The sequence below is a fragment of the Petaurus breviceps genome, unplaced genomic scaffold (assembly GCF_028583685.1).
Source record: "Petaurus breviceps papuanus isolate PSGF00001 unplaced genomic scaffold, PetGlider_PUasm1.0 186, whole genome shotgun sequence".
NCBI classification, from domain to species: Eukaryota; Metazoa; Chordata; class Mammalia; order Diprotodontia; family Petauridae; genus Petaurus; species Petaurus breviceps.
The window spans coordinates 15,050,210-15,062,919 of record NW_027185798.1 but is presented as its reverse complement, the minus strand read 5'-3'; the positions used below and the strand labels follow the sequence as shown (position 1 = coordinate 15,062,919).

Here is a 12,710-nt window from a genome sequence, read left to right as displayed (position 1 = left end):
CAGCACCCACCCACCTGCCTCAAGTCCAGGATGCCTCTTCATTGGTCTCTGAAGGGGTCATTCAAAAGAGGCCCTTATCACTGTCACGACTGCTCTGTTTAGTGCTGGGGGGAAGGAAGCAAGCAGTCTGTGTGCAGGATGACTCCCTAGATCCCTTACAGAATAACCTGTCTCAAAGGGGGCTACTCTCACAACCTTCGGTCTCTTAAGTCAACAGCCTACCTTCTCCCCATTCTCAGAAGACAGTATTTTACAAAACACATGGGAAGAGGGCTCAGTTTCATCTTGATGAATGCCAGGAGTGACCAAATATTATTCAAAATTACTCATTTCCTACTTCTATCCAGCCCTTCAAAACAAAGTCACCACCATCAAAGCAGCCGCATTAAAAGAGTGTTTAGTTGGTCTCCCAAAGAACTACACGTTTCTTCTGTCACCAGGGACATCAGGTTCCACACTATTTCAACACTGAAAAAATCACATATAAAACCATTAGCCTAGAGGGCCACATCCAAAATGACAACAATCACAACTGGTATGATGGACGCTTTACAAATTAAGGAGCCGTCCCATTTCATTGGACCTGGGCCTCAGGACAGCAAAAGCAGTATCCATTCCAACTATAAAGGCATACAAAGGGTTCTTAGCATAGATTTCAAAATGCTAAAAAGTCACAGCATTTTTCAACAAAAGGGATATTACCACTTCTGAAGACTGGAATACTGTCCAAGTTGCATGAAACCAAAGCTACAAAGCTAAGAAGAGAAAACCACTTAACACATTTCTGTAGACTTGAAGCACTGTAAACTTAAAGTCATGGATTCTTAACTCCAGACAATAACATACCCACGTCATGTAATAAAATGGCAAAAATTACAGGAACCCGGATCTCTAGGAACTCAACAGGTCAACCTCTTTACAAGTTACATACAAATTGATTTTTTAAAAAATGAGTAATTACAGCTTCATGCTCTTCTAGAAAAAGTATCACCTTTTTTTTTTTAAGCACCTAAGGCTTAGCCTGAAGCCCCAAAGGCCGTTTAGGTTCATAAAGCTCCTGAATGGAAATGCAGAACTACAGGCTAAGAATGATTGCTGCAAAGACTTCCACAGGAAATGTCGACATTTATTTTATACCAAAAAGTTATGTGCAACAAATAAGCATTCTTACATATTTACAGGGTTATTTTATTTTTTTCTACCAGTTAGAAAATTGTGTCCCAAATCTCTTTCACAGAATATATCAGTGTTGTTCAAAGGAATATTTGCCTGGTGCCTCCATGTCAAATGAATGTTTACTTTGGAGATTAAAGCACTAGTAATAAATATTTCCGATGGAATGCACTAGACAGATCAGCCCATGCCGAATACTGAGGCCATGCTTTAAGCCAATTTTACAGAAATGGAACATTTCACCTTCTCTGGACCAATGTAAGGATCACGTTTGAGTAAACAAGGCTGGTCAAACCAGAGTCATAGTTTATCAGATGATTCATTGAGATTCAGTCCACCTAAGTTCAAAGCCCCTGTGGCATCCAGATGATCAATGGAAGTCAGTGTTCACGTAGCCTCTTCTCGATGTGAGCTGCTCCCTCAAAGAGGCATCAAAGGTGGGAAGAGGAAAAGTGTTTCTCTAACCCTGATCTTCAGCTGGAACTCCTCCAGCCAACAATAACTGTCAGTCTGATTCCACCACAAGTAAGTAGCACAAATCCAAGATTCTAAAAGGACTGAACTTTAGATGATTTTTGCTTCTGCTTGTCCGTGGCAATATAAAAACCACGAGAGCTGAAGCCAGTCAGGGTTTCGTCTTCATTTTCTACCTCTCTGCTTTATTCTATGTGCCTGTAACCCAAGAAATCCTAAGATTTCTAGAAGCCAAATTTTTATTAATTTTTTTACTCTTCTGTCTGAAAATAGTCAAGTCCACACGCTTTGGGACTCTTAGTAATAACGGATTTAATGAGAAGTTGCATGAAATACAAGTGCAATTCCTGGCACACAACTGGTTAACCCTGAGCTATTTCACCAGAAGAGAAAAGGTTTTCACCCCAGAAAATATCAGATGACAAAAACAGAAAGGAAAAAAACCCAATCCCGAACCTCCCCCAGGCCCCCTGGAATCTGGAATCCCACCACAAGCTTATTTTTTGACCATTTTATCAAATTACATTCAAGACTTACAAAAAGTGTGTTAAGAGGTCTTTGTTCTGGGTCAGTTCCCCAATAACATGAACTATAAAAGACCATGCTAAAAAAAAAAAAGTTAAGAAAGAGTTTTAAACATTCTATTCCCTACCCCATTATTCAAAGATGTTGGCAAATCAAGTTAGCGGCTTAAAACAAAATGTCCAATCCAAAATGCTTTTCCAGTCTACAGCAACATTTAAATTTGACAAATATGGTGGCTTTTATTGAGGGAGAGGCGGGGAGGTGCAGGGCAGGGTCAATGGAGGGCAAACGAAATCATGAAATCAAGCTTCTTACTATGAGTACAGGTGCTTATCGAGACAGTTACAATGAATGGTAAGCTCATACATCAAGCAGCACAGTCATCTCTTTTGCGGAGAAAAAGCACATTAAGTCTACTAGTCACAGGAATGTATTAAAATAACTCACTTCTATACAATATATTAACCAGTGGTGTTTCCCCTAAGCCTTATGAGAGGAAAAGAAAGGAAAGCCATAAGGGTCCCAGTTGAGTATTAGACTCGTGTCCTCTCGTCCAAGTTCAAGCTGTCGGAGAGAGAACTCAACACATTGAGAGCACTTTGAAGCGTATGCTGCTGGTTCATACAAACGGGGTGGAACACTGTCTCCCGCTGGGATGGAAACGTGCAGAGTGCTTCCTAAGCGACGGCACATCACCACAGCACTATGAATCCTTAGACCGCCTCCTCCCAAATCTTAGATGAGAAAATTTCAGTGAATTGCCTTAGCAAAACTGAAATTATTCAAAATTATCAATACTCTCCTCTAAAACAATTGCTGACCTTCAAGCATCATTGTCTCCTAGTGTTCTTAAACCATTAGAGTACAAGAAATTCATAGAAGAAATTTGTTCTTTAAACATTCACATTCACAGGAAAAGGAAGTTGTTGTTCGATGGATTAGGCCATTTTTAAATAAACTGGTTTGTAGTTTAGAGTATACAGCCAGATTCCTAACATACCTGCTTGGAGGGCAGAAAACACTACTGATTTTATGAACTAAGAGACTTCAGCTGAAAAAAACTAGCACACTTGCTGACTCTGCAGATTTTGACTTTCTAAGCCTGCTCTCTGCACTCCAGTCTCCATGCACTAATTCCCCGAGTCCAGCCAGCTACACTTGGACACGATGGTTAACAGAACTGGAAGCAATGCTATTGCCACTACTCAGCCTAAGGCCCAGAATGACCCCATACAGTGCTTTTCTACGTTCTGTGAGTTTTTCAATTCCATTCATGTGGGGGGGAGGGAAGGAAAGCAAGGACACTTCTGCCTGCTGAGTTCAACACACAAAATATTTGGTTTAAGGATTGAAGACAGAAGGCACTTTTAATATTCTGTTTTAGGATGTTGACCATAGAAACACACTGTCACAATTTCCATTGGATTTATTCAGATCAGCTTTTTAAAAACTTCATCCTGTACTTTCGATGGCTCTTAGAGCAATGCCAGTGCTACTGGAGCCTGCCTCCCTCCCTCCAGGACCTACAATACTCTCTTTTCCCTGCTAAGCAGATTGAATCTCTCATGAGAAGTGCAGGGTGTCAGGTCTAAAGTTCACTTCTAAATTTAGTACAAAACTGAGATTCTAAACCAGATCACTCTACGTCTCTTTAGTTCGTGCAGAACTCATCTACTCGGGAAATCCCTCTGGAACTACGCAGGACCTTAACCCTCCTCTGCAGTCCTGGGGCTTACTTATACACCTATTACCAATGAGTCATAACACTGCTTGGCTGTCTGGCACCAATTCAAATAAAAACATGTCTGCAGGAAAACTCAACTTTTGGAAGAAATGAAGCCCCTAAGACCCCTTAAGTTAATATCACCAACCCTGCCCCCTCTTCCCATCCTTCACACCCCAGAGATACCTTCCTCGTGGCCAGGTCTGGTCACTCATTCTGTGGAGGTAACAATCGGTCCAATTTCATGACTTCACACACACTCAGCCTTAGTTTCTTCCTTAGAGAAGAGGTGCAGGGAAGGGGACCGACACCCCAAGGGTCCGTGCAGCTGGCCAGCCCGGAAGAAACGGTTACTAGTGCTTTTGCTGAGATGCTGCCCACCTACAGGGGCTTCCTGACTCCTTCCACTATTAGTCAACTATGAGCTGAAAATTCTTCATTGCTACACTTTAAACTAAACTGTAGAGGCGCTCTGCAGCGATGGATCCAATATTTCTACCTTTATTGACAATATCACATAAATGGATTCTAGTTGAATCTACATGTTTCAATCCATCGGCTAAAAATGTATTACATACTGTAAACATGGCGATATTTAATACAGTATCTATTCTAAAATATTTTCATGTCATGATCACATTTTTAATACCTGAAACGGAATTTATACATGTAAGAGAATTACTAGCAACTGCTGCCTCACTTGACAATCAGGGACTGGGAGAACAAAAGCAGACTTTGTTGTTTCAGAGACACCGGCAAAGGAAAGTTACAGCTTGTCTTTGATTGGCTCGGAGTATCCTCTTTTGTGTCCATGTTCAAACGGAAGATTGACACGGGAAATAGATAGGGCCCCTTCTAATTTACAGGATTTTTAAAAAAATCAGTTTAAGATTCTTAGGGAAAGTGTCTGATATGAAGAATAAAAAAAAATTACTGCAAAATAAACTGAATGGACAAAGGGTCTCCAAGCCTGTCCGTTCAGAGCTCGCCAGGCTGGGTCAGTCCTGTTTAGGCTGCAGCTGCCGTTTCCAGGCTTCATTCAAGTAAACGAGTCGTTTGTAGTTGATGATAAGGAGAAAGAAGTTCAGCGTGTATGTGAAAAAACAAAGAATGCAAAATTCCTTCAGCACAAAGTACAGAATGTACGCCAGGTACAAGGACCCCACCACAGACACTATGGAGGAGGTCATGAGGATTAAAGCTGCGACTGCACTGGCCGTCATGCCTGCAAGAGAGAGAACAGAACCAGAGTCAGGGAGGCCCCGCGACGCCTTCATCTCACACCACGGGGTCACGGGCATGACGTGTAGATGTGGGCACCCAGCAACCCGGGAACAGTCTCCTGCACCAGATGAGGCCGATCAAATGCAGCTGTGTCTGCAGAGACCGTCCCTGCTTACATCCCTGCTTACACTGGTCCCAAGCTGGTCCCACTTGGGGCCGTCAATATTCCAGGGAAAGGGACTTCAAAATTCCTGCCTTTTCCTATTCCCTAACCCCACCTTTTCAGATGCTTGTATTTTCCCTCCAGAAAGACAAAGAAGGGAATACTCGATCTCAGGTTAAGGGAAAGGCCTTTTAGCAGTGGCATATTTTACTCAGTTCAGAAATATGCTGAGATCTCTGCTGTGATTTCTCTTTTGCCTTTAAAAATATACAGGGGCGGCCAGGTGGCTCAGCGAGTAAGAGCACCGGCTCCAGTGTTGGAATGACCTGGGGATTGAATCTGGGCTCAGACACTCAGAACCACACCCAGAAACACCTGGGAGTGTAACCTTGAGCAAGTTACTTAACCCCAATTGCTTGAAAAAATATATATATACAAATCACTTAGCAAGAAAAACACTCAACTGACAATTGATCTGTCCATCCCACTAGGTCTACTTGTCTATCATACAAAACAATCACTTTCTTAGAGGGAGGACCTTCAGGAACTTGCATGCTAGGAATCCACTGAGTTGCCTTGAAGTTTTAACGAGGTTCTTTGCTTTTCTTTTTTTGGGGGGAGGGGGAAGGCAAGGCAATTGGGGTTAAGTGACTTGCCCAAGGTCACATGTAAATGTTAAATGTCTGAGGCCAGATTTGAACTCAGGTCCTCTGGATTCCAGGGCCAGTGCTCTATTCACTGCACCACCTAGCAGCCCCTTTAACAAGGTTCTTGAAGACTAAGATTAGCTAAGTATTAGCTGTACTACACACTTCATTCTTCATAAAGTAATATTGTTTTCACATTTTTTTTCACTGAAGGACTGTTTCCAAAGGATATACATAGACAGCATCAATGATAAAAAAAAAAAAAGTCTCAAATGTACTACAGGAAATAATTCCCAGAGAATTCTGGGAGACAGCTACTATCTGGATAACTCTGTATCTATTACATAGGTGTAGTCTACTTTAGGCAAAGCAAAACATAGGAAAATCCAAGGACAAATAAAGAGTGAATATTTAGTGAACTCATCATGGGATTCCCTAAAATAAAAAAGCATTTTAAATATGATAGAAAAGGATATTGGAGCTGTGATTTCTCAGGGGAGGAAGCTGTCTCTCCCAATGCAATCGTATCAGCCCCTGCCCAGCATCTATCCTCTTGGACACACAGCTGGGAGCCACACAGACTCAGTCATTTGCCCCAGTTGCCACAGACAGGATGTATCCAAGCCAGGCTGGAAGTCTGACTCTTATCCCCTTCACCACACTGCCCCTCACATTCCAAATGTGACCAGATTCATACGAGTGTATCTCATGCATCTTTTTCCAGGTCACCCTATGCTTCCAATGAACACCTTTTATTTACACAGGGAGATGGAAAACTTTTCAGCAGAACAGAGTTCAGGGACAGGGCATAAAATAAGAGGGGAGCAGAGAGCTGGGGGGCCAATGAGATAGAAGAAAGCCATACAATGGCACCAACAACTGGCTAATCGTGAGCTGTTCACGTGTCCCTGTCCTATATAAAATCATAGTGTCTGGAGACCTGATGCATTAAGAGATGACAGCATCATCTTAATATGCCCTTGGTGACATTAATCCATTCCCCCAAACCTGTATATGAAGTTGTTTTAGGGGATCCTGTAGGAAATCTCTCTGTGGCAACTAAGAGCCTGAGATCTGGGGGTGTCCCTTACTGGTATGGCAGTCAGAGATCTCACCCACAGCACACACACTCCAAGCTCCCAAATCCCACCTCCTATCATCTATCACAGGCACTTTTAATGTCTTACAACATAAATATCAGAAGAGAGGGAGGGTCTCTTACAGTAAGCTGGCAGCATTCCTTTGTGCCAGCTGTCTTGGGAGAAAGGCATCTGTATCAGCTAGGAGAAATCGTTCCCCGACTCCTCTAGGGCTCTTCTGAGATGGCAAATAAGCATGAAGCCAAGCAGAAACCAGGTGGACATAGCTGATGAAACTCGAGAAAAGTTCTGAATAATGTTCCACACATCATGGGTTATTTTTTTTTTATTGTTCACAATGGGAACAGGGGAGTATCTGGAAATAACAATGGCTTAAGAAGATCAAAGTTCTGGTGCCAATTCTGCTGACTGGCTCTGTGACCTTGGACAAAGTACTCTCCATTTCTGGGCCTGTTTTCCTCATCTGTACAATGGTAAAGTAGGGCTAAAGGACCTCCCATGTCCCTTACAGCTCTGAAAATTCTGACTCCTCTGAATAAGAAATAAAGCTAAATAGTCACATTTCCAGATAAAGGAATACGTACAGCAGGATGACCAAAGGCTATCTAATTAACACAAGAACTGAAACTACTGATCATTATGATGTATCACGTGGAACAGGGAGTGTGAACAAAAAAATCTATGCTTATAGGCAATACCAAGCTCTCCTGAATCAAGAAACCCCGAGACAATAAAGATAAACTGAAGAGACATTCCAACATTGGAGGCACGGGCACAAAAATCACAGATGCTCTACTGAACAAGAATGAGGTAGTGGGCTCTGGGAAAGATTTATTTCAAAGACAATGAATCCAGTGGATCAACAACACAGGAAAGGGATTTTAGGTGTCACTGTAGCCTGCTGCCTTAAGAGATCTGTCAGTGTGCTGGGGTGGCCAAAAGGCTTCATAAAAAGGTCAAAAAACTCCTTTGGTATATACTCATGGTGTGTCTACATCTGAGATTCAGGTAGTTCAGAACTGCCACGTCTTAAGAGAGAATGGAAAACAAAAGTGTAGAGAAGGGCAGCTTAATAATGAAGGAGAGGAATAGAACACTTCCTTATGAGAAGAAAAGAAATGAAAGAAATTAGGATCAAAATCAGTAAAATCATGAAGGGCGTGGGGATGGGTAAACAGTCTTTTTCCCAACAACTCTTCGATACTTGATAACTAGAGGGCATCCACAGAAGTTTGGAGAACTTAGTTCTAGAATAAATAAATGGAAGTATTAATTGACACTGAAAATAGTAAAGTCATAGAACTCATTTCCCTAAAAGCAGGGATAGGCTCAAAACAAGCAGGCACATGATGAAATCATGGAGGCAAGATCCGGAGTGGGTTATTAAGGAAAATAATGGATGTTAGTGGGGGCAGGGTGTCTGCCCTGATCTCCCAAGGTTGAAAGGTCTTGGAAGACCATAGGATCAAAGCCCTAAAGCTAGAAAGGGGTCCTTAGGTCAAGGAGCCCAATGTCCCCATTTTATAGATGCCAGAGAGGTCAGAAGCAGAGTCATTCCACAAACTATTCCTTGGCACCACTTGTCTACCTGTCAGATATGGAACGCTAGATAAGCCCTATTTCTGATTCAGCATAGAAATTCTGACACTTCTTATACTCTGACTCTGCCTCATTGCCTCCCAAGACCATCATAAGTATCTTATTCCAGTAGTATATACTGGATTATACACTTATTCCAGTAGTAGGCATGAAGTGAAAGGCAGTGGGGAGCAGTGGACAGAGAACTAGCTATGGGATCAGATACTTTAAGTTTAAGGGTGTAAGTCTCAACTCTGACACATACAGGCTGTTTCCCTGGGCAAGTAACTTGTCTCGGTGTCCTCCCATAATATTGCCCCCTGCCCCCAGCAACTTTACCCTAAAAGATAACAAAGCTATCTCCAGGATGGGACTGGCCCAGAGGGCTGGGGCTCAAGGTATGCCTGTCTCGGTACTGTAAGATTCCAAGTTGCGAACAACCGCCAATCTTTATAGTTCAGAGGAAGCTTTCTAACTGGGAGTTTTGAAATCCCAGCTCCAAGGCAAAAACAAAACAAGACAAATAAATCTGAAAGTATAACATAATATCATTTTAAAAAACCAAAACTGAACAAAAGGAGACCAGGAGAGAAAAGCTACTCAACAGGGACACTCCAGCACTTAGTCTGAAGGGCCCAGAACCACCCACAGGTGGATTTTCTTATGTTCTGAGGTGACCAAGAAACCACTGTCAACATGGCCAAAGACCACCAAGAAGCTGTGTCAAGGGAGGTGCAATCAAGTCCCAGGGAGACCCTTTATCACCTTACAGGGCAAAACTAGCCTAATTAATAAATCCTGAAGATGGAGAGATAAACCCTGACAGATAATGGTCCTACCGTGTACAGGGCCGTTGGTGGCAACATCCTAAAGACTCTACATAGAGGGACCTTCCCTAACCTAAAATAACATAACTTCGTATCAACCAGATTACAAAGAAAACATAAACTACATGGAAAAAGATTACAAATTTATGATAATATTTATGGTATTAGAAATATTTCTATAACTTTAGAGAGGTTTTCCTGAACACAAGAGTCTGAAAACCACTATTTAGTCTACATATCTCTGAGTTCAGCTACATTCATGTTCCAAGGTTTAACACTAACCATTGCCTTCATGTGTTGTTGTGAATTGTGGGTTCTGTTATTAATACAGCTCTGTTTAGTAAATCAGACACTCCTTTCCATAGAACATAAAAGCAGATTTTTTTTCCTGACCACACATAGGACATGCCAACAAATGGATTTTATATGACTGATTAAACACTTACCAAGTAACAGCTGTAGTATATAAAATATAAGTCCAAAAACACTGTTTGGTTGGTTTATTGCACTGTCAGTTCCAAAGATGGGCCCCAAAAGACCAAATCCTTTACCCCATCTGTAAAATAAGGAAAATGGGTAATATTACATTTGAATCTCCACATACTTTTAACCTAAAATAATCCCCAAACCAACCATCCAATTAAAAAAAAATAATCACACTCTCTGGTCATAAATGTTTGTCTAGCAACTACTTTAAAAAGAATCATTTGCCCACAGTAGGAAAATAGCTTTTTAAGTTTTGTGCCAAATAAATCAGTACAGCATTAAAATGGGAGCTCTATTTAAATCTAGTCTTAAAAATTAATACACTTAATTCTGATCTGCAGATACTCTGGACAATCACACTGACCTCACTGAGTTCAGAAACTCATGTCAACTTCAGCATCTCTTGCCTTCTCACAGTAGGCCCAAAGTAATTTCTTGATAGGGATGTCATTTGCGTTATCAATATTGTTAATAAAATATTTTCTCCAGTCAAGCTAACCAAACTCATCCAAAGCTGTATGCTGGAAATTGACACAATGCATTTGTGGTCCTAAGCTTCTAGTTAGTGTTAACATGATGCCTATGAGAAACCAGGGAAGGCAATGTTACAGAATGGCCAGGGTGCTGGAGAGTCAGACTAGCTGCCCCTGATGATTACCAATTGTATGACTTTGGACAAGTCATTTTAACCTAAGTCTCCAGAGTTTTGTCATCTGTAAAATAAGAGGATTAGACCAGATGGCCTCTAAACTGATGATCCCTTTACAAAGAAAACAAGAACAGAAACTTCTGAGTTCCCAAGAGGCAAAACAGAAAAGACTATTTTTTTTTAAGTGTAATTTTTTTTTTGGCTTTTTGGAGGGCAAATGGGGTTAAGTGACTTGCCCAAAGTCACACAGCTAGTAATTGTGTTAAGTGTCTGAGGATGGATTTGAACTCAGGTCCTCCTGACTCCAGGGCCAGTGCTCTATTCACTGTGCTGCCTAGCCGTCCCATTAAGTGTAATTTTTAAAGACAAAAACATTATAGATTCATCATTCACCCAGACCTTCGTCATCTGTTAGACAGTTTAACAATTATCTGAAGATTTGATTTAAAGTCTCCAATATTCTTCCATTTTGCAAGGAAAGAGATACTAAAGTTTTAATACAGCACAACCTGACCTTAAACCTATGATCATATTTTTTATTTTTGAAAAATAATCTTGAAACTCTAAAATGATTCTGAATAAAAGAACTCTGTAACTGTAACCCTCTTTTAAAAAAAAATCAATTGGAAAAGATAATAAATCAGTAATGAAACACTTAAAAATCCTACAATTTAACGTTAAGAAAGGTGATGATGTAGTGTGCCGGAAGCAGGCCAGAACTGGGAGTCTGAGAACCAGAGCTTCCCTGTTGTGTTACTGATTACTTCCTGGTCCTCAGTTTCATCACACAGACAAGGATGTGGCTAAACCAGATCACCCCTCACTCAACCAACCAGCAAGAGTGGATCAGCAGGGGGCGGCCAGGTAGCACAGTGAGTAAGAGCACCAGCCCCAGAGCCAGAATGACCTGGGATCAAATCTGGGCTCAGACACTTAGCACCCACCCAAAAATAACTGGCCATGTAACCTTGAGCAAGTTACTTAACCCCAATTGCTTAAAAAAAAAAAAAAAGAGTGGATCAGCGGGCCCTTCTGTGCACACAGTGGGAAGCATGAGACGGGCCAGGATCCACCCCAGAGCATTCTCTTTATCTGCAAACATGATGGGCCTGGAGTCCCACCGCACAGGCCGCTCACAGGCTTGTCTCAGAAGGTCCCGCTTGAAGGACCACAAGCTGATCTTCCACATGGGCCGTCCAGCACTGCCAGCCTGCAGCCCTCCCAAGGCTAGTGGAAAACAGCCGAGGAGGCTTCCCACAAGCCCCAAGGTGACGGGGTTTACTGCACACTCGGAGCTCTTCTCTGCACCAGGCAAGGCCACCCAGATATAAGAGTATTTCTGAACCTGCTGAAAATGCAGCACCAACCTCTACCATACCCACAATGAATCCTTGAAAAATTACTTCTTTAATGCAGTTTTTGAAAGGCAGTGTGATGTGGTGGCTAGAGAGTTAGCACTTCTTGGGTTCAAGTACCACCTCTTCCAGGCCCTGGCCCTATGACCCTGGACAGGTCACTGGACCACATCCATGCTATGGGAAACTCTGGCTGTAGGTTGCTGAGAAGATGCAACTAGGGAGCCCCCAAGACTCTGAAAGCACAGCTCTGAGGCCTGTTCCTAATGTAATTTGGGTACCTAGATCTGCTTCCAAGGTCATGCCAACAAGCACTGAAGAGCCTCTGTGAATCCGAATAAGCTGAAATCCTAATTTAGAAGTAAAAGATACATTCTTAGAAAGAAGCCGGGGTCGATTTCAGTTTCTGACTACTGAGCACAACTCAGGCCACCACTTTTTGGCACCAAACACTGCACTTTTTACAAAAGCCCCTCCCTATCTATACGTGATCTCACTTGATCCTAACGTCAATCCTGGGACACAGGCAAAGAAAGCCTTTTGCTGTCTGCTTGACATACGGGGAGACTGGTCAGTTCAGAGACTTGATTCTGGTCTCAGTGGAACCTGCAATTAGAATCTGGGTCTCCTAATGCTGGGGGACACTGTAAGGGAGAGAGGGATGGAAGAAAAAATGGAGAGAGAGAGAGAGAGAGACAGAGAGAGAGAGACAGAGAGAGACAGACAGAGAGAGAGAGAGACAGAGAGAGACAGACAGAGAGAGAGAGAGAGAGAGAGAGAGAGAGA

General features: G+C 42.2%; 2 protein-coding genes across 2 annotated transcripts in view; one reads left to right on the top strand and one right to left on the bottom strand.

The window, feature by feature from the left end:
* Window positions 1-12,710, top strand: part of CHCHD2 (coiled-coil-helix-coiled-coil-helix domain containing 2) — a 421,648-nt gene that overhangs the window by 327,769 nt on the left and 81,169 nt on the right. The gene's annotated exons all lie outside the window — the stretch shown is intronic.
* The window catches only part of VKORC1L1 (vitamin K epoxide reductase complex subunit 1 like 1), a 43,764-nt gene continuing 32,159 nt past the window's right edge, over window positions 1,106-12,710 (bottom strand). Inside the window, exons 2-3 of the mRNA XM_069089563.1 lie at window positions 9,881-9,990; window positions 1,106-5,120 (exon numbers count right to left, since the gene is read on the bottom strand). Of these exons, the coding sequence (XP_068945664.1) occupies window positions 4,894-5,120; window positions 9,881-9,990 (337 nt within the window). The 3' untranslated portion in view covers window positions 1,106-4,893. The remainder of the gene's footprint in view (window positions 5,121-9,880; window positions 9,991-12,710) is intronic.